Genomic DNA, 22,026 nt, shown 5'->3' on the forward strand with positions numbered 1-22,026 from the left:
ACTGGGGAGTTTCTGGAGGACAGAATTCTGGCCCTGAGTCCCCTTCACCCACTGTGCAGTCACCATGGACTTCTGTCTACCCACACATGTGTACTAAGCAATGACACACCGCTCCCCAGCAATAGACACACACACATACACACACACACACACACACACACACACACACCTCCCCTCTCAAGAAGAGGGGCCACAGAGCCTGTGCTCTTAGAAATTCCACCCAAACCCTCACAAGTGCCCCCAGCAAACCTGGCATATACCACACTCGGGGACCGAGTCTCCTGCAGCAACCTAGGCTCATGGAGCAGTCCTCAGAATGCCACGTGCCTGCATGCACACAGGAGTAAGGCAGAGCACACCCAACCCCAACCTGAATCCGTGTCTACGGCACCAGCAGTCCTAACACCAAACCTGTGCGGGCTCCCTACTCGTGTCCTTGCTGAGCCTTGTCCAGCACTGCCTCCTCCTTCCTTCTCTAACCCCTCTGCAGGACAGTGAGTTCGAGGCCACCGCCAGCTGCCTGAATCCTGGGCCTGCGGGAATCCACATGTCAACGAGCCCTAGGTGGTCAGGGCCTTGGGCCTGGCTGTGGTAAGGACAAACAACACAGGAAGCCTAATACTCTGAGCCAAAAATAAGAGATTTTCCATCACCTCCCTTTTCTTGGAATATTCACTTTACCAATCTTGTCATTTGTTTCTCCATATCTTTGAAATATATGTAAATCTTTTTAAGCTGAAGAAAGCTTTCTTCAACTTTCAGGTCGGCGAATATCTTTCTCAATTGCATGGGATCTAGCTCTTTGACATGTGAACATCAAGGGATAGCATGCCCACTGCTCTGTTTCTGCATGAAGGGTAGGAGCCTAAGTCCAGCAGGAAAAAGTTCCATGGTGCAAAAAAAATACTTCCTGTCCTAAAGATGTGGGTTTACTGTAACTTGGAATAGGCCAGTCAGCACACAGTCACCCCAAATAGCAAATGCTGTCCAATCCTCTTACTTGAGGCCTGTTATTTACCTTATCACACGAATATGATAAGTATATGTATCTGCTTGGCTATCCAAAAACGTGAGATTTCTTTTGGTCTTTAATCACTTAGTGGATTGCCTGTAATTGGCATCACATTCCAGTTTAATGCTTATTCTGTAATAAAAGTGTTCTCTTTCTCTTCTGCTTTTGTCTGGAGGTTTTCTGGTTTGGGAGGACATTTTGTTTTTAATTCTGTTCCCCTCACCACTGACCAGAACTACCAATCCCCACCTAAACACTTCAGGTGCCCATTAGACCCCCTCTGGAGGAGCATTTCACAGAGTACCTCTTCCCAATTCCTTCTGGGGCTTCCAGCTCTAACCCACAGTTGTGCAGCACAGAGCTAAGATGCCCCAAAATCCTCCTGCAGGAAGATGTCTTTGCTTATATGAGTCCTACTGTCTCCACTAGAGCAAAGTTAGATTCCAGCGAAGACAGCATCACAGGGTGACCATCAGCAGTTCCAGCTTGTTTTAATGTTCACACCTAAAACTGATGGAGACAGTGGGGCTTGGGAATCCCAGGGAGATAAGTGCATGCACCAAGTTGACCTGAGGTTCTGAACTGCCTCCGTCTGTTGCCCAAATGCCCGTACATGTGATGAGAATACCTGCTGCTTCCCCTTCCCTGCAGAGACCTAACACTGCAGATTCAAATTCTTTTTTTTTTTTAAGTTTATATTTGTTTATTTTGAGAGAGAGAGAGAGCAAGCAGGGGAGGGACAGAAAGGGAAACAGAATCCCAGAGAGGCTCCCTGCTGCCAGTGCAGAGCCCCATGTGGGGCTGGAACTCACGAAACATGAGATCATGACCTGAGCCAAAGTCAAGACTTGTATGCTCAACCAACGGAGCCACCCAGTCACCCCTGCAGCAACAAGTTCTGCATCCAGTGCATGGGGATCTTTAAGATGGGTTAGAGCATCATCTCCCCTCGGGGCTCCCTCCTATTTCTGTAGCAACCACAAAGATAGAGGTACAATTCCACCTAGAATCTGCACACAGAGTCTCTCTACTTGGGATTCATGAGAGAAGGCAAGATTTTTGAGGACGTGCAGGTAATCCAGGGGACATGTTTTCTTGAGCTTGACAGATGGACAGAGACATGAAGTCAAAGGTCCTCACTGGAACGGGCCCCCAGTGTTGTCCAGATTTCATTCAGTGATCTGCTGCAGCTGTGTGAGGTGCTCCTGCTGTCCAGTTCAGTGCCAAAGAGTATGGGCAGCAAAAGCAGCCCTTTTCAGGGACGCAAGCCCTGCCTTGATGCCATGTCAAGAGGGGAGAAGGTCCCTAGGCATGGGAGGTCAGGACTCAAAATATCCAGAGCCATGACCACAATTAAACCTAAGTGTAAACTGTGTTACTGGTGTAGAGGCATCTTACATAAGAGTGTCCTGCTCAGGGACAGGCTGTGTCACACCTGGGGCCATGGGTGCTCTCAACCTAACAGATCCAAGATCTACCTGATGCCACAGACCCACCCCTAGTCTCTCCTCTCCATCACTCTGGAGGCAGCAGGTCAGTCTCACTGGGGACACTCTCTCCAGCACCGGGGACTGTTTAGGATGTGGGGAATATCGTGTGCAGACTGGGGTCTGGATGACAACAGTATTTGAATTTGCTTCTATCTCAGAGGAGGTGGGGTGAGTCATTCAGGGTCCTCTTCTTCCCCCATAGAAGGAATCTCCCTGCACCCAGGTGTGAGTTAATCCACGTTCCTTGTTCTGGGATGAACACTGAGGAGGCTTACAAACTGCTAGAGAAAGTGATTGTGTCTACTTAATGTGGTCATGAGAAAAACAGATGAAGAGCAATGGCCCCTACCATCTAGAGACTTCCAGTCTAGAGCAAATGGTTACACGGTTGAATTCCAGACTGTGGGGTCAGTGCAAGGAACGGGTGGTTCACAGAGGACTATGGGTTCATTTCTCTGTGGTTTTATGAGTACTCTTGTGGCCCCTGAAGGCCATCCACAAAGGAAAGAGTTTTGTAGTCGTAGTATTTGTTTACCTTATTAAGAATAAGATCTACTTGACCTTTAAACATCACGGAGGTTGGGGGCACTGACCCCACGGTGATGAAAATCTGTGTGTCACTTTTGAGTCCCTAAAAACTTGGCTTTTTTTTTTTTTTTAAATATGGAACGCTTCATGAATTTGCATATCATTCTAGGGGCCACGCTAATCTGTACTATTCCATTTTTAGTATATGTGCTGCAGATGTGAACACCCAAACACTTGACTCTTACCAGGCTACTCTTGACTGGAAGCCTTACCAATGACATAAACAATCGATTAACATGTATCTTGTGTGTTATATGCAGCTTATATACTAGAGTCTTAACAATAAAGAAAGCTAGAGACTGTTCAGGAAATCAAAAGGAAAATACAGTACTGTACTGTATTTGTTGAAAAACATTCATGTCTCAGTAGTCTGGCGCAAATTCAAACCCATGTTTTTCAAGGGCCAACTTTAGTTTCTGGTGGGATTGTCCCAGAAAACTCTTAAGAGTTTACGTTAAATTGCTTATTATTATGTTGTAAAGTAGGTAATTGGCTTAAGTGGAATATAATCATACAAAGTTTTTACTAGGCAAATGTAGGAAGACAGAATTGGGAATAAATACCCCACAGGCAGGGAGCTCAGAAGCCTAGAGCAATCTGCCTCCCCAGCTCCACCCAGAGCCCTGTCTCCAGAAGCTTTTCCAGCTCTGGCCCCACCCTGGGCTGTGGCCTCACTGAACTGATTAGAGGAGGTCAGAGGTTTGGTTTACTGCTCCTCCCATGTCTCAATGGTAGTGCTAATGTTTTGCTGAAATCTAAAAGCAGATATACAGGAGCAAAGATTGTATGGTTTGGTGCCTTGATTTCTTATTAAATTCTGTGCTTTGAAAGGGTTTGGGACAGCGCCCTCCTTCCCCCGCCCCTGCCAGAATGTGCCACTTTGGCATGTGGATTATTTTCAACTGAAGACAATTGAGACCCTGTAGACTCAAGAAAAATTTTGCTTCTCCCTTAATGACACAGAGGAATCTAAACTGGGGGCCCTTCCCAAACTCTGGTTATTACCAGAAGTACATTTTATCTCAGTGACCCATCTGTTGGCAGGACAAATATCTAATTACCATTGTTGGGGAGCAAGAGTAGACCTGTCCCCTCAAGGGTCCTTCTAGACAAGGATCCTGGGGTGTATGGGTAGCTCAGTTGGTTGGTCATCTGACCCTTGATTTCAGCTCAGGTCATGATCTCATGGTTTGTGGGATTGAGCCCTGTGTCAGGCTCTGCACTGATAGATTCTCTCTCTCCCTTTCTTTCTGCTCCTTTCTCTCCTACTTGTGCTTGCTCTCTCAAAAAAAAAAAAAAAAAAAAAAAAAAAAAAAGAATCGAATTGACATGAGACCAGATTAACATGAGAAAATAAAATTTACTGCTGTACCTATGATGAATACCACATAGGCATGGAAATTTTAAACACAGGTAAAATGAGGTATATATGTCATTCTGAGGTAAAGACAAGGGGGTAGGTGATGTGGCAATGTTGGGGTTCAGAAGTGAACAAAGAATTCTTGAGACGACTTTGGTGCAGAGGTGGTTTTATTTAGGCATAGGGGCAGGACCCGTGGGCAGAAAGAGCTGCACTAGGACTGTGAAGAGTGACTGGTTATATACCTTCAGGTGGGGAGGGGGTTAGGGATAGTGTAAGTCTCTAAGGAATTTTGGAAACAAGGTTTCCAGGACCTTGAGGGACTACCTGTAGTTCAGAAAAGGTCATTTATTACTGTTTACTAAAAACTCAGTCATGAGACCCTTCAGATGTATATCAGTGGGCCATATGCTTGGAGCCTGATTGTCAACCTGTTATCTTGGGGAAGTAGAGTTAAAGGAAGTTTCCAAAGGTATTTTTATATGTTAAAGGAGACTTACAGCATCTTGGGAGGGGGTGTGGTGCTTGGGATAATGTCAAGCTAAAGCAAAAGATTGCTGAGGTGCCTGGGTAGCTCAGTTGGTTAAGTGGCAGATTCTTGGTTTCAGCTCAGGTCATGATATCACAGTTTGTGGATTCAAGCCCTATGTCAGGCTCTGGGCTGACAGGGTGGAGCCTGGTTAGGATTCTCTCTCTCCCTCTCTCTCTCTGCCCCTCCCCTGCTTGCTTTCTCTGTCCTTCAGAAGGAAGGAAGGGAGGAAGGAAGGAAAAGATTGCCTTTTGCCCTTAGCAAACTATTAACATGGAGGTGCTTGAGTTCCTAGAAGAAAATCACTCAGTCTGTCTCAAGGTTTGTCAATGGGCTGCAAGTTGCAAGGAGATTGATTTTTTTTTTCGCCTTTGTTCCCCATATCGATAGGGGTCTAGGATTTCAGAGTAAAGGCATACACTTCACAGGATAAGGAGAGCAGATGTTTGGAAATTAGAGTTCGGCTCACCTGCATATCCCCTTTGGTCCCACTGAAGGAAATCCCTTTCCTGTTCCACCACCGCTCTTCTGCCTTGGATTTTGTCAGCAGCTAGTGGCCAAACCTGGTCTGGGGGTGCCTGGGAGGCTCAGTCGGTTAAGCATCCGACTTTGGCTCAGGTCCTGATCACAGTTTGTGTGTTCTAGCCCCGCGTGGGGCTCTGTGCTGACAGCTCAGAGCTTGGAGCCTGCTTCGGATTCTGTGTCTCCCCCTCTCTCTCTTTGCCTCTAAAAAAATAAAAATAAACAAAACAAAACAAAACAACCCCTGGTCTGTTTGGGATCCCCGGAACCAGATGTCCTTCCCCACTCTGCACTAGCTACAAAATGATGAACACAGTTGGGCACCTGGCTGGCTCCGTTAGAAGAACATGTGAATCCTGATCTTGGGGTCATGAGTCCGAGTCCCACGTTTGGGTGTAGAGATTACTTAAAAATAAACTCTTAAAAAAAAAAAAAAAGATTGCCACCGTCTGTTTCCGAACGAGGCTGGAACGTTGGCGGAAAAATCAAGCGGCACTCGGAGATCTTGGTGGATCAGAGATTTATTTAACACCGATGGGCTCAGAGGAGATTGTTTCTCCAAAGATCTGAGCCCCAGATGCGAGCAGGAAGGGTAATTTATACTTGTAAGCCTCCCATGTGTGTGTGTGTGTGTGTGTGTGTGTGTGTGTGTGTGTGTGGCGGGGGGGGGGGGGGGGGGGGTGCACGTGCAGCAAAGGAAGAAGAACGCGGAGGGATCTCTAATCTAGCGACCAGAGTTTGTTTTAGCCGCATCTGCCATCTTTGGCGTACTTTATTCATTTCTCCAACAAGTCAAGCTAATGATCATGTCCCTTACCTCCTGTAGTTAAGGTGTGTGTGTGTGTGTGTGTGTGTGTGTGTGTGTGTGTGTTGGGAATGCAAGCTGGTGCAGCCACTCTGGAAAACAGTATGGAGCGTCCTCAAAAAACTAAAAATAGAACTACCCTATGACCCAGCAATTGCACTACTAGATATTTTCCCAAGGGATATAGGTGTGCTGTTTTGAAGGGACACATGCACCCCCCATGTTTATAGCAGCGCTATCAACAATAGCCAAAGTATGGAAAGAGCCCAAAAGTCCATCGATGGATGAACGGATAAAGAAGATGTGGTCTATATATACAATGGAGCATTACTCGGCAATCAAAAAGAATGAAATCTTGCCATTTGCAACTACGTGGATGGAACTGGAGGGTATTATGCTAAGCGAAATTAGAGAAAGACAAATATCATATGACTTCACTCATATGAGGACTTTAAGACACAGAACAGATGAACACAAGGGAAGGGAAGCAAAAATAATATAAAAACAGGGAGGGGGACAAAACAGAAGAGACTCATAAATATGGAGAACAAACTGAGGGTTACGGGAGGGGTTGTGGGAGGCTAAATGGGTAAGGGGCATTAAGGAATCTACTCCTGAAATCACTGTTGCACTATATGCTAACTAATTTGGATGTAAATTTTAAAAAGTGTGTGTGTGTGTGTGTGTGTGTGTGTGTGTGTGTGTGTGTGGTGGGAATGCTTCAGATGCCCTCTCCTAGCAAATTTCAAACGTGCAATACACTATTATTAACTATAGTCATCATGATGTACATTTGATGTTGCATGCTTACACATCCTGCATAAGTGAACCTTTTTACCACTTGACCAACATCTCAACATTTTCCCCACCCTCAGCTCCTGGCAACAAACATTGCTAATCTTCACTTTTATGATTCTAACTTTTTTAAGATCCTGCATATATGTAGTTTCAAACAGTATCTATTTTTCTCTATGTGGCTTATTTAACCTAACAAAATGTCCTCCAGTTTTATTCTGTTGCTGCAAATAGAAGGATTCTCTTCTTTTCTGAGGCTGATCTATATACCAAAAAGAAATTAGATGGGAGACCTCTATCACTCTATCAGGAAGAGAGTTTACACCAGAGACAATTTAAACAAAAAAAAATTTTTTTTAATGTTTGTTTATTTTTGAGAGAGAGAGAGAGAGAGAGCAGGGGAGAGGCAGAGAGAGAGGGAGACACAGAACCCAAAGCAGGCTCCAGGCTCTGAGCTGTCAGCACAGAGCCTGACACGGGGCTCGAACTCATGAATTATGAGATCATGACCTGAGCTGAAGTTATATGCTTAAGCGACTGAGCTGCCCAGGTGCCCTCCAGAGACAAATTTTTTTTTCAATATGTGAAATTTATTGTCAAATTGGTTTCCATACAACACCCAGTGCTCATACCAAAAGGTGCCCTCCTCAATACCCATCACCCACCCTCCCAGAGACAAATTTTTATATTAGAAAGAGTTACCTGCCTGGCATGGCAAATATTAGTTTACCAAATATTTCTTCTTTCCATTTCCCTGTGGATGTACTTCCCCCATTTGTTTATTATTATTATTGGTAATGTTTATTATTTTTGAGAGGGAGCATGAGTGGGAGAGGGGCAGAGAGAGAGGGAGACACAGACTCCGGGCTCTGAGCTGTCAGCACAGAGCCTGATGCAGGGCTTGAACTCACGAACATTGAGATCATGATCTGAGCCAAAGTCGGATGCTCAACCAACTGAGCCACCCAGGCACCCCTACTTACCCCCTTTTTGAAACTGTAAATCCCTACCCCCTTCTTGTTAAGTCAGCATGGCATATAAGCATGAATCGCCTGTTTTTAAGCCTCATATCTTTAGGATTCCTGTAATTAAGAAATTAAATTTTTGTCCTGTTAATCAGGTGTGGGAAACAAAGGCAAAGAGAAATGTAGCTTAAATCTCCTTACAGCTTGCAGCCTACTTACTGATGGACACCTGAGACAGCTGAGCATGACTCTTCCCCAAGGAACTCATGGCTGCCTTCATGTTTATATCATATCAAAGACTTAAAAGTAACCTTCTCTTAACAACAGCTAGCCCGTCAAGGTCTGGAAAGCCTTGCTTCAAAATTCCTTAGAAATTTACATCATCTCTAACCCCCCTTCCTCCACAAACTTAGAAGTTATATAATCAGTCACTTCTCCCAAGCCCAGTGCAGCTCTTTCTGCCCACAGCTCCTGTACCTGTGCTTTAACAAAATCACATTTTTGCACCAAAAACGTCTCAAGAATTTTTTCTTGGCAATTTGCTCATGAACCTCACTTCCAAATTTTATCAAATCTGTCTTATGTCAGTTTGATTATTAGATCAGCCAAGGAATCTAGATGCAAAAACAAAACGTTTCTTGTCCTACACAGTCTTCTCAGTCACCAGGACAAATATAGCAAGGCCGCTTCATATTTTATAGTGAGAAACCACTTAATATTTTCTAGAATGGCTAAAATTAAGACAAAATGATAATACCACTTTCCATGAAAATGTAGAGGAATTAGAATTCTCATGTATTGCAGATAGGAGTGTAAAAGTTACATTTACTTTCGAGAACTATTTGGCAGTTACTTATGAAAATAGGCATTTACCTACTGAAGGAAAGCATTTTGCCACCCCAAAACATGGGTTAGTTTAGGCTGGTTATTTTATTTATTTTTAAATTGTTTTTTAACATTTATTTATTATTGAGAGACAGAGAGAGAGCATGAGCATGGGAGGGGCAGAGAGAGAGGGAGACACAGAATCTGAAACAGTCTCCAGACTCAGCGGTCAGCACAGAGCCCGACACGGGGTTCGAACTCACGGACTGAGAGATCATGACCTGAACCGAAGACGGACACTTAACTGACTGAACCATCCAGGTGCCCCTAGGCTTGTTATTTTAAAGAAACAGTAGACAAAGGGAAATCTCTGAAACACAGAAGTTTCCTTTGAAAGAGACATTTACATTTATAAAAGAAATCTCCATTTGGAAGGCTCCCTCTGCATAGAAGAAAGAGGGGGGAATGTGTAAATCGCCAGAAAACTCTGATCAGTGGAGAAGGCATGAATTTAAATTTGGACAACAATCGGGGCGCCTGGGTGGCTCAGTCCATTGGGCGACTGACTTCACCTCGGGTCATGATCTCATGGTTCGTGGGTTTGGGTTTGAGCCCTCATTGGGCCCTGTGCTGACAGCTCAGAGCCTGGAGCCTGCTTCGGATTCTGTGTCTCCCTCCCTCTGCACCTCCCCTGCTCGTGCTCAGTCTCTCTCTGACTCTCAAAAAATAAATAAATGTTAATAAGGATTAAAAAAAAATTTTTGGACAACAACCATAGCCATGGTTAGTTTTCCGTCTGGTCACTTCCCCAAATGCTTCCTAATGGGTTCACGTGTGGAGTTTCAAACACCATCGTTGTTGGTGCCCTCCCCCGTCAGTTGGTGTGGGTGGAAACAACAGTGTTGTTTTAATTACAACTGCTCCAGGTGATTCTAAGCGAGGCCAGGGTTAAGCAGGAAGGATTCCCATGAATTTAGGAGAGTTGAGGGCAAGCTTTGGCTCAAGGAGAGGTAACAGGGTCTCCTCTACACGAGTCTGGGAGGATCAGGTAGGTCCAGGCAACACAGTCTTCCTATGCTTTAGTTGAGTTTGTGAGCATCTGTGGGACAGGACGCCCCCGAAAGTAGAGAAGGAAAAGGCAGGGATCGGCCTCCAAGTAAAAGCTCACAGTTTCTGAGAGCTCAGGACACAAAGGACTAGAAGTTGGGCGTTTTCTGCATTTCCAAGTCCTGCCTGCAGGCGACTTTACACGTGAAGAGAGTCAGCTGGTGGCTTTGAAGGCATTTTCTCCTGATGTAGCGGTGATTTCTCCACAAATACCTTCTGAGAAAGGAATCTAGAGGATGAGGTGAAAGAAGCAATGGCCAGTTCTCGGGTAAGCCGCATGTTCCACGTCAGAGGCTGTGTCATCATTTTCTCCTGAAATTCCGTGCTTTTAGAAATTGCAAATGTTGATTCCTCTAGCTCTGATATTTCTGCCTTATGTGTTCACCTCATTTTTAAGCCATTTTATTTATTTTTTAAAGTACTATATTTTTCAAGTTTATTTCTTTTGAGAGAGAGAGAGCGCGTGTGTGAGCATGAGTGGGGGGTGGGCAGAGAGGAGAGAGAATCCCTAGCAGGCTCAGTGTTGTCAGTGCAGAGCCCAACACAGGGCTTGAACTCATGAACCGTGGGGTCATGACCTGAGCCGAAACCAAGAGTCGGATGCTTAACCGACTGAGCCACCCAGGCGCCCCTACACCTTTTTAAAAATGATACTTAAGGTTAGGTCTTTAGAACACGTCTCCTGTATATCCCAGAGCCTTCTCTCCCTTCTCCAGCCTGGCCTCCAATAGCACATCAACAATTGTCGCTTTGAGTTAAAGTCCTACAAGTATTGAAAATATTCCCTTTGTGACAGATTCACAGGGGAAGGCCTTGAATCCAAGATTCCTATTGCTGATGGGGTCTGGTCCTGGGATATCAGTCAAGAAAACCATTTCACATTTAGGTCCCATCTAGATGCTTTATTAGCTCTGTGTAGACCAGGATACATTAAATATTACAGGACATAGAGATTGTAGGTGATTGAACTTTGTATAAATCAACCATATGCTCGTAATTTGATTTATATTCTGATTTATTTTTTGCTGTCCACAAGAACACACCAGTGATAATAAATAGGTCCTTTAGTCTGACTTAGGCACTGATATCAATTTCTTTCATTATAGATGATGTTAACTTCTTTTACTTGGCTTGGGCTCTCTGGTAGATATTTCCCCTTTATTTTGTTTTAATTTTTTTTAATTTTTTTAAAAAAATATTTCTAACATTTATTCATTTTTGAGAGACAGAACAGAGTGTGAGCAGGGAGGGGCAGAGAGAGAGGGAGACACAGAATCCGAAGCAGGCTCCAGGCTGTGAGCCTGACACGGGGCTCGAACTCCCTGACTGCGAGATCACGACCCGAGCCGAAGGCAGACACTCAACCCACTGGACCAGCCAGGCGGACATTCAACCCACTGACCCACCCAGGCGCCCCGATATTTCCCCTTTAAAGTTCATATTTTTTCCTCTCAATCATTCCTAAGGATCTTAGATGGATTTACTGCGATGTGCAGAAATTATCACCTTTAAATTGGAAACTTCTTTCGAGTTACCTTTGCTTGTAGTTTCTGATGAGGAAAACAAAGACAAAAGAAATTGTAGATAAAATTAAATTTCCTTCTGACTTGCAGCCCCCTGATAAATAGTTGAGACTGGCAGAGTAAGATATTCCTCAAGGAATTCACAACTGCTTTGGGGCGCCTGGGTGGCTTGGTCGGTTGGGCGGCCGACTTCGGCTCAGGTCATGATCTCGCGGTCTGTGAGTTCGAGCCCCGGGTCGGGCTCTGGGCTGACAGCTCAGAGCCTGGAGCCTGTTTCGGATTCTGTGTCTCCCTCTCCCTCTGCCCCTCCCCTGTTCATGCTCTGTCTCTCTCTGTCTGAAAGATAAATAAACGTAAAAAAAAAAAAAATTTAATTAAAAAAAATAAAAATTAAAAAAAAAAGGAATTCACAACTGCTTTAATGTTAATGCTTTTCTCAAGACATAAAGCAACCTTAGCTGGACAGTAACCAAACCTCCAGGATCCTGTAAGTCTTCTTTAACATAAGAAAGTACCTGTAGAGGGCCACCTGGCTGGTTCTGTTGGTGGAGCGAAATCAGGGTTGTGATTTCGAGCCCTACCTTGGGTGTAGAGATTACTTAAACATAAAATCTTTAGGCACTTGGTGGTCGTCACTGCACAGACTAGATTTGACCTGCTCATGAGACTTACTCTGCTTCCTCTGCAACCATGTCTGACAAACCCAATATGGCTGGGATTGAGAAATTTGAGAAGTCAAAATTGAAGAAGACAGAGCAAAAATCCATGGCCTTCAAAAGAAATGATTGAGTGGCATCTGGGTGGTTGGTGAAATGTCTGACTCTTGGTTTCAGCTCAGGTCATGATCTCAGGGTTCATGAGATCCAGCCCCCACCTCGGGCTCTGGGCTGACGGCACAGAGCATGCTTGGGATTCTCTCTGCCCATCCCCTGCGTACTCTCTCTCTCTCTCTGTCTCTCTCTCTCTCAAAATAAATAAACATTAAAAAACAAAAAAGATTGATCCACTCCATGTACTGGATGTTTGACAAAATATTTGCATATAGGGGCATCTGGGTGTCTCAGTCAGTTGGGCGACTGACTTCGGCTCAGGTCATGATCTCACGGTCGGGGGTTCAAGCCCTGTGTCAGTCTCTGTGCTGACAGCTTGGAGCCTGGAGCCTGCTTTGGATTCTGTGTCTCCCTCTCTCTCTGCCCCTCCCCCATTCACACTTTGTCTCTCCCTGTCTCTCAAAGATGAATAAACGTTAAAAATTTTTTAAAAATATTTGCATACAAATAGAATAATGTGTTTGCTGTCTTAGATTATCTATGTTTTTATTAACTTATGAAAAACTGTTACATACTATGTAGTAAATAGGAAATGCTCAGAAGGCTTGTTGTTGCCTTTCTTGCTCTTCTAGTAGAACCTGTAATTGCTATAAAACCTAATGTGATTTGAAGTTTGGGTTCCAGAGCAAAAGGCCAAGAAAAAATTCTTGAGATGTTTTTGGTGCAAAAATGTGTTTTAATTAAAGCACGGGTACAGGACCCGTGGGCAGAAAGAGCTTGCACTGGGATTGTGAAGAGTGACTGGTTCTATACTTTTTAGTTAGGGGAGGAGAGATAACATAAGTTTTGAAGGAATTTTTTTTATGCTGAAGTGGAGTTTACTGGACCTTGGAGGTCTGGCTATTGGCAAGATAAGATTGCCTGTACTCTGTAGCAAAACACTGACATTAAGGCAGCCATGAGTTCCTTGAGGAATGTCATACTCTGCCTGTCTCAGGTATCTATCAGTGGGCTGCAAGTTGTAAATTTAATTTTGGCTACACTTCTCTTGCCTTTGTTTTCCTCATCAAAACCCATTCAGTTCCAAGTCCTCCAAGAATTCTTGCCTGGGAGTTCAACTCCTTACTATTCAAAAATGTATCCCTTGGCCCATAGGCTAATACCTTGGAAGAAATGCAGGCTCAGGGGCACCTGGGTGGCTCAGTCGGTTGGGCGGCCGACTTTGGCTCAGGTCATGATCTCGCGGTCTGTGAGTTCGAGCCCCGCGTGGGCTCTGTGCTGACAGCTCAGAGCCTGGAACCTGTTTCAGATTCTGTGTCTCCCTCTCTCTGACCCTCCCCCGTTCATGCTTTGTCTCTCTCTGTCTCAAAAATAAATAAATGTTAAAAAAAAAATTAAAAAAAAAAAAAAGAAATGGAGGCTCAGTGGGTGCCAGGGTAGCTCAGTTGGTTGAGCATCTGACTTCAGCTTCGGGGTATGTTCTCACTATTTATGAGATCAAGCCCCACATTGGGCTCTGTGCTGACAGTGCAGAGCCTACTTGGGATTCTCTCTCTCCCTCTCTCTCTACCACTTCCCTGCTTCTCTCTCTCTCTCATTCTCTCTCTCTCTCTCAAAATAAATAAATAAACTAAAAAAAAAAAAAAAATTCAGACTCAGATCCCAGGGCGGAACTCCTGAATAAAATTTGCATTTTAACAACATCTCCAATGTGCTCTAGTGAAAGTCTAATTCAGATTAGAATTTGATAAGTACATTTGTAACTCACCACAAAACTTTCTATCAAAGAAATAGACACAAATTGTACTGTATGATATAACCTTAGTGATGAGGGAGCATGAGGCAAGCTGACAGGCCACAAATACTGCCTGACCCCCAGGTGTGATATTCCTCAGGGCACTCCTGGCTGCCCAAGAACAAAGGAAAGGGAAAAAAAAACAAATGGTTAACTGATAGAGATCATCGTCTTGAAGGACCTGAGTCTCCATCTGTTTACAAATATCTTAGTAAATCACCGAGAAAAAGGCAATCTTATCAACAGCCTAATCTCCAGAAACCTGTAGACTGTTTTCTGGAGCACCAACATCACCTCTCCATAGTGATGGGGGAAACAAAGGCAGAAGGAAATGGCAGATAGAACTAAATTTCCCTATAACCTGCAGCCCATTGGCAGATACTTGAGGCTGGCAGAATAAAACATTTCTCCAGGAACTTCCTAGTCTTAATGCTAATGGTTTGCTAGAGGGCAAACAACCTTAGCCTGACAATAGCTAAGGCTTCCAGTAGCCTGTGGGTCTTCTTTAAGATATGAAAGTCTCACTGAAAACTTCCCCTGGACATTACCTCCTCCCCCCAGCTCGATAGTGTATATATAACCAGTCTCTTCTCACAGTCCCCGGGCAGCTCTTCCTGCCCATGGGTCCTGTCCCTGTGCTTTTAGTAAAATCACCTTTTTGCAGCAAAGACATCTTCAAGATTCTTTCTTGGCCATGGCTCCAGACCCTGGGAGCCCCACTATTCCCCCTGGCCTCCCAAAACCTCATCACATAGTCCTCAGAAAAGGTGTATGCCTGTAACAGTTCTTACCTTAAAGTTAGAGCATACATGGGGCGCCTGGGTGGCTCAGTCGGTTGAGCGTCTGACTTCAGCTCAGGTCATGATCTCACAGCTTGTGAGTTTGAGCCCCGTCCCTTCCCAGAGCTCAGAGCCTGGAGCCTGCTTCGGATTCTGTGTCTCCCTCTCTCTCTGCCCCTCCTCCACTCGTGTGTGTGTGTGTGTGTGTGTGTGTGTGTGTGTGTTTGTGTATGCGCGCGCTCTCTCTCTGTGTCTCTCAAAAATGAATAAACATTAAGAAAAAAATTTTTTCAAGTTAGAGAATACATTAGAGCATATGGGACTGTGTTAAAAATTATCTCACTGCAGAAAGTGTGAAACTCACTTAAGTCAGAACCACTTTTTTTTTTACTATAACTTAACTAGCATGAGTTTACTTCCTGGTGAGTCACAGGTAGAAACTACACCATATGGGGTTGTCACATGAGAGACTAAGAGAAAAATTACCAGGTGTACTCACAACTGCAAAGAAAAGACCCCCCCCCCCCGCCCCCACCCCCACCCCCACCCCAGCCATTCCAAAACCAGCCAGGGCATGCCCGGTTGTAGTCTGACCTAAAGGCGGGAACCAATCAAGTTCTGCTGAGTGGTTTGAAATAAAGGCGGGAACCAAACAAGTTCTGCTGAGCGTTCAAATTTAAATGTCAACCAATAACAGCTCTGTAACCGCAAAAAATCCCTAACTTGTTTGTGCCTGTCTATAAAAGAAGCTGTAAGAGCCTTGCTTGGGGCCTCTTAGCGTCACTGGCAACAAGTGCGCGGAGGACCGGGTTCGAACCTGCAATAAACGACCCTTGCCACTTGGCTTTGACTCTGGACTCTGGTGGTTTGTTTTTGGGGGGGTCTCTCAAATCGGGGCATATCACACACAAAGGAAACTTCATGTGCAGCCAAAAAGGAGATCACAGGGAATAACTTTTTTTTTTAAGTTATTTATTTATTTTTTCAGAAAAGAGGTATTAAGAAGTAATGCCATAAATTTATTTACAAACATATTGAGTATGTTGTATTCAAGAATTTGATCCATTTTTTTTTTAATTTTTTTTTTCAACATTTATTTATTTTTTTGGGACAGAGAGCGACAGAGCATGAACGGGGGAGGGGCAGAGAGAGAGGGAGACACAGAATCGGAAGCAGGCTCCAGGCTCCGAGCCATCAGCCCAGAGCCCGACGCGGGGCTCGAACTCACGGACCGCGAGATCGTGACCTGGCTGAAGTCGGACGCTTAACCGACTGCGCCACCCAGGCGCCCCCCTGATCCATTTTTCAAAGAGACTGCACCTCTTAAAATGCTCCTTTCCACATCTGTGTAATGGATTAATGAAAACATCCTTATTTGCTAAGCAGTTGGTGTCTTACCATAAAAAAGGGGGCAGCAAATCCAGATCCAAAATACATAGTCATCATAATTAGTAACTGTCACTTGTTTTCCACTGAAAAGGGCAAATTCTTCCCTGGGCCCTCCTCATAGTGGCTCCTATGGACCACAGATGTTGTGAACCCTTGGATGCTCTGTCCCAACATAGTGCTGTTGGAAGTTCTGTGAAAGGCGCAGAGATTCCAGACGGTAGGAATAACATCAGCATACCAAGTTCTCTTTCCAAGACACTGTTGTTCCCTGGTGTGTAAGAGACAGAGGGGTAAGGTTGTTTTTTTTTTTTAAGTTCGTTTATTCTGAGAGAGAGAGAGAGAGAGAGTACCAGTGGGGCAGGGGCAGAGAGAGAGGGAGGGAGAGAAAATCCCAAGCAGGCTCCTTGCTATCAGTGCTGAGCCCCATGTGGGGCTCAAACTCATGAACTGTGAGGTCATGACCCAAGGGAAATCAAGAGTTGGATGTTTAACCAACGGAGCCACCCAGGCACCCCCACAGGGAATAACTTCTAAAACAGACTCACAGAGTAAGGGGGAATGATTTCCTTTTTTTTTTTTTTTTTTTAATTTTTTTTTTTAATTTTTTTTTCAACGTTTTTTTTATTTATTTATGGGACAGACAGAGACAGAGCATGAACGGGGGAGGGGCAGAGAGAGAGAGAGGGAGACACAGAATCGGAAACAGGCTCCAGGCTCCGAGCCATCAGCCCAGAGCCCGACGCGGGGCTCGAACTCACGGACCGCGAGATCGTGACCTGGCTGAAGTCGGACGCTTATCCGACTGCGCCACCCAGGCGCCCCTGATTTCCTTTTATTTAAGGTTAGGACGGATATTTGGTAAGGGGAGCTTTATCATCTATGTAGAGTTGGGCATAAGGTCACACATGAGCCTTGAGAAAGCAGTTCTAGGGGCACCTGGTAGGCTCAGTCAGATGAGTGACCAACTTCTGCTCAGGTCATGCTCTCGCAGTCCAGTCTGTGAGTTCAAGCCCCATGCCGGGCTCTATGCTGACAGCTCAGAGCCTGGAGCTGCTTCAAATTCTGTCTCCTTCTCTCTCTGTCCCTCCTCCATTTGTGCTCTGTTTCTCTCTCAAAAATAAATATTAAAAATTTTTTTAAAAGGAAAGAAGTTCGAGGGGCACCTGGTTGGCTCAGTCAGGTAAGTGTCCGACTCTTGGTTTCAGCTCAAGTCATGATCTCACAGTTTTGTGGGTTTGAGCCCTGCATCAGGCTCTGCATGGACAGCACAGAGCCTGCTTAGGATTCTCTGTCTACTTCTCTTTCCCCTCCTCTCCCACTCTCTCTGTCTCTCTCAAAATAAATAAATAAACTTAAAAAAAAAACAACCAGTTCTATCATGCTTCGTATATTACGTAAATGAGGTTTGTGCTCCTCCTTACGTGGAGATTTTGGTATTACAATGAGGTCAAGGCAAGTCCTCACTCCATGAGTTACTCCATAGTTGATCTGCTTAGATATAAGTGGGGAGTAAGCTCAACCTGGGCCTGCCCAAGCTCTTCCTCAGGGCAGTCATTACCTTTTGTTAGTTTCTATTTCCCTCATGGGAGACTATGACCATGAGACTATGGCCTGAAGTAAAAGATAAGATGGAAAGAAGAGGTTAAGTAAAATGAGGGGCTAAGGTCAGCGGGTACAAGCAGGTAAGCAGTAAAGGTCAGGTCTTGGAGTCTAGCTGGTGACATTAACTCCCTCTTTCATCATAGGTACCATTATGAACTCTGCCTGTGTCCACTTGGTAACTGTGGTATTTGTTGCAGGGAGTGCTGACCTTCAGAGATGTGGCCGTAGAATTCTCTCAGGAATGGAGATTCATAAATCACAGTCAGGGGGAACTATACAGGGATGTGATGTTAGAGACCCATGGACACCTCCTCTTTTTGGTGAGGATAACTCCCTCCAGACTTCCCAAACCACACTCAGGGTTTTGTTCCTTCCTTTGAAGACAGTCTCTTGGAAGCTTCTTCTTTGCATGACTGGGATTCAGATCTCTGCAGTCAGGGAAAGAAGTAGGAGTTTGTAGATGTAAAGAAATATCTTCATGATGTTTCCTTTTCAGCTTTAGCTTCCTCTTCCTTAGAGTAGCATCATTTCTGTAGGTTAGTGGCAATTCTAAACATTAAGTGACATAAAATGGTCCTGCCCACATCTCAAACACCAATTTCCACTCTTTATCATTGTGTCTAGTACTTGGAAGTGGAGGTCAAGATCTGAACATTGGAAATCCCTCCTATGTGTTCTAAAGGGGCTATTGGGTAACAGCCTTTGGGAAATCATTTCTTAGAATTTTACAATGTCCTCTCTTATCTGCTGAGTGCAATACTGGATTGAAAGTTAGAATCTCTAACAATACTCATTTCTTTTTTCTACTAAACGGGTCTTGTGTCTAAGCCAGACCTAGACATCTTTTTGGAGCAAAAGAAGGAGCTATGGGGAGTGAAGAGAAAGGAGAAGGTAGCCTCACACCCAGGTAGGTTGAATGAATGAAGCAGATGACAGAGGTGGGGTCCAAATGTGAAGGAGGAAGATAGACCTTAAAATGTGGTTCCAGTAGCTCTCCTTGAATAAAAGTTTGAGAAGCCTAGTTTTAGGTCTCTCCCTCTCATGATAGGACATCTGGTATCCAACATTATCATGCTCTATGTTCTGTAAGGATTTGACTTTAGCTCCAGTGACGGCTCATCCTGTCCACTGCGAGGGCCAGGAGACTTTCCTTGCAGCGTGAGGGCCTCCATATTCTGAGAGCTGCTCCATTGCTTTGAGGGCCCCGGGGAAATCTCCATATTTATGAGGAACTTTATGCTAAAGCCTTTCTAAATTCTGCTTTGCCTCCTGTGAGAAGTGTGTCAGGGTAGTGTGGGCATATTGTGGTTTGGTATAGAAATCCTGGAACAGTGGAGACCAATATCATGTGTTTATTGATTTATGATTTCCAATGTTACAAAGGTTTTACACAGAATGGTGTTAGGTAATTTCATCAGATAACAAAACACCTCCCTAAAATGAGAGAATCTAGTCCTTTATTTCACTTCAAAAGTTCATTTTTTTTTTGTATTAGCTAAAACTAGAAATTTCCACTTCATGTGTTTCATTCCTCAATGATGAAATCATTTAATGTATCTTTTTGTTTCTTAGAATCTTATATAAATTAATGCCATAGGGGAACTAGAACATTAAAACTTAGAACTCACAGTGTAAAATAAATTCTCAATTGTTAACTTGTTTCTTAATAATTGCATCATTTCATAATTTTGTCTTATAAGAAGTTCCTATGACTTTGTCATATATTTTTTACTTTCTAATTATATATATATGAGATTCATTTCTGATTTATTAAATCAAAAATTCTGCTATGACATTGGCATGTGCTTTATAAGAAGTAAAATAGATAATTAGTAAAATTCTGATTGAATAAAAAAGGTTTGTTCATACATGTAATTTTACTTCAGGAAAAATTAATCAGTACGATTTTTTCTACTTTCCTCAGAATGTATCTGAATTTAATCCCAAATATTTAATTTTTCTAAAGTGATTGTCAACATATTTTACAACTTTGATGGTATTTGTCTGTTTAGAAATGAAAAGTTTTTGTTTTTCTGCTTGGTTCTAAATGTGGGATTATAGCCTTAAACTCTGTATGAGGAGGAATATATTAATAGCAATATATTTTTCATGTCTTATAAGTGCTTATTTATAAAAATTTTTATCATAGCTTTTCATGGTGGATTTTAATGAATATTCTTTATAATTTTACTATCAATGAAGACATGTCTAATTCAAAATGCTTGTTTTTCATGGGTACACAGTCACTGTTAAAAATTATAGTTGTATACATAGTAGGTTTCCTTTTAAATAATACATCTTTTTTATGTAGAATTTTTTGGGTTAAATTTTGTCTTATTCTGTTTTTGCAATTCCATAGTAATCAGCTTCCATTTATATGTGACTTTCCACAGTATTAGTTAGTTGTGGTTTCGTTTCCACATGTGTATTTTGTTATAGGATAAATTTCAACTCATTACATTCTTGGATAATGTGAGTGTAACTCAAATATGAATCAGCTTTATGCACTTTGCCAATAAAATTCTCTTCTCTTCCACCCCCTTCCCATATGTTCATCTGTTTTGTTTCTAAATTCCACATATGAGTGAAATCATATAGTATTAGTCTTTCTGTAATGGACTTCACTTAGTATAATACATTCTAGTTTCATCCACACCATTGCAAATGCAAGAGTACATTCTTTTTGATGGCTGAGTAATATTCCATTCTATATAAACACATACACACTGTATCTTCCTTATACATTCATTACTTGATGGACGTTTGGGCTCTCTTCATAGTTTGGCTGTTGTTGATAATGCTGCTATAAACATTGTGGTGCCTGCATCATTTCAAATCTGTATTTTTGTATCCTTTTAGTTAATACCTAACAGTGCAATTGCTGGGTCAGAGGGAAGTTCTATATTAAGCTTTTTGAGGAACCTCCATGCTGTTTTCCAGAGTGGCTGCACCAGTTTGCATTCCCACTAACAGTGCAAGAGGGTTCCCCTTTCTTTGCATCCTTGCCAACATATGTTGTTTCCTAAGTTGTTAATTGTGGCCTATGGCAAGACTATGATATGTCTTGGTGATGGTCTGCTTTTGTTGAATTTAATGGAAGTTCTCTGTGCTTCTTGGATTTTGATGTCTGTGTCCTTCCACAGATTAGGGCAGTTTTCAACTATACTTTGCTCACATAATCCTTCTGCCCCCTTTTCTTTCTTTTTATCTTCTGGGACTTCTATGATATGAATGTAATTCTTTAATAAGTTGCTGATTTCTCTAAGTCTTGTATTGTGATCTTTTGCCTGTGTTTCCTTCTTTTTTCTGCTTCATTATTTTCCATAATTTTATCATTTATTTAATTTTATTTAATTTTATTAATTTTATTTTTTTAAATTTACATCCACATCACTTAGCATATAGTACACCAATGATTTCAGGAGTAGATTCCTTAATGCCCCTTACCCATTTAGCCCATCCCCCCTCCCACAACCCCTCCAGTAACCCTCTGTTTCCATATTTAAGAGTCTCTTATGTTTTGTCCCCCTCCCTGTTTTTATATATTTTTATTTCCCTTCCCTTATGTTCATCTGTTTTGTCTCTTAAAGTCCTCATATGAGTGAAGTCATATATTTGTCTTTCTCTGACTGACTAATTTCACTTAGCATAATACCCTCCAGTTCCATCCACATAGTTGCAAATGGCAAGATTTCATTCTTTTTGATTGCTGAGTAATACTCCATACATATATATATACCACATCGTCTTTATCCATTCATCCATTGATGGTCATTTGGTCTCTTTCCATACTTTGGCTATTGTGGATAGTGCTGCTATAAACATGGGAGTACATGTGTCCCTTCAAAACAGCACAACTGTATCCCTTGGATAAATACCTAGTAGTGCTATTGCTGGGTCGTAGGGTAGTTCTATTTTTAATTTTTTGAAGAACCTCCATACTGTTTTCCAGAATGGGTGCACCAGCTTGCATTCCCATGTAATTTTATCTTTTATATCACTGATTTACTACTCTGCTTCATCCATCCTCACTGTCATGTCATGGCATCCATCCAAGATTGCATCTTAGTTACAGCATTTTTAATTTTGGCCTGACTAAATTTTAGTTCCTTTATCTCTGCAGAAAGGGATTTTCTGGTGTCTTCTATGCTTTTTTTTCCCCATCCCCAG

At 43.0% G+C, this 22,026-nt stretch overlaps 1 protein-coding gene and 2 pseudogenes across 1 annotated transcript in view; 1 reads left to right on the forward strand and 2 right to left on the reverse strand.

Moving 5' to 3' along the window:
* Window positions 1–3,159: 3,159 nt before the first annotated feature.
* Window positions 3,160–3,256, reverse strand: LOC112851438 (U6 spliceosomal RNA; annotated as a pseudogene).
* A 6,995-nt stretch (window positions 3,257–10,251) lies between these two features.
* The window catches only part of LOC147573810 (KRAB domain-containing protein 5-like), a 67,197-nt gene continuing 55,422 nt past the window's right edge, over window positions 10,252–22,026 (forward strand). The window contains exons 1-3 of the mRNA XM_086688430.1: window positions 10,252–10,266; window positions 18,054–18,175; window positions 18,669–18,763. Of these exons, the coding sequence (XP_086544556.1) occupies window positions 10,252–10,266; window positions 18,054–18,175; window positions 18,669–18,763 (232 nt within the window). The remainder of the gene's footprint in view (window positions 10,267–18,053; window positions 18,176–18,668; window positions 18,764–22,026) is intronic.
* On the reverse strand, window positions 16,169–16,455 carry LOC147573811 (cytochrome c oxidase subunit 7C, mitochondrial pseudogene; annotated as a pseudogene).

The sequence above is a fragment of the Puma concolor genome, chromosome E2 (genome assembly GCF_028749965.1).
Source record: "Puma concolor isolate L17-30 chromosome E2, mPumCon1.1.hap2, whole genome shotgun sequence".
Taxonomy (NCBI): domain Eukaryota; kingdom Metazoa; phylum Chordata; class Mammalia; order Carnivora; family Felidae; genus Puma; species Puma concolor.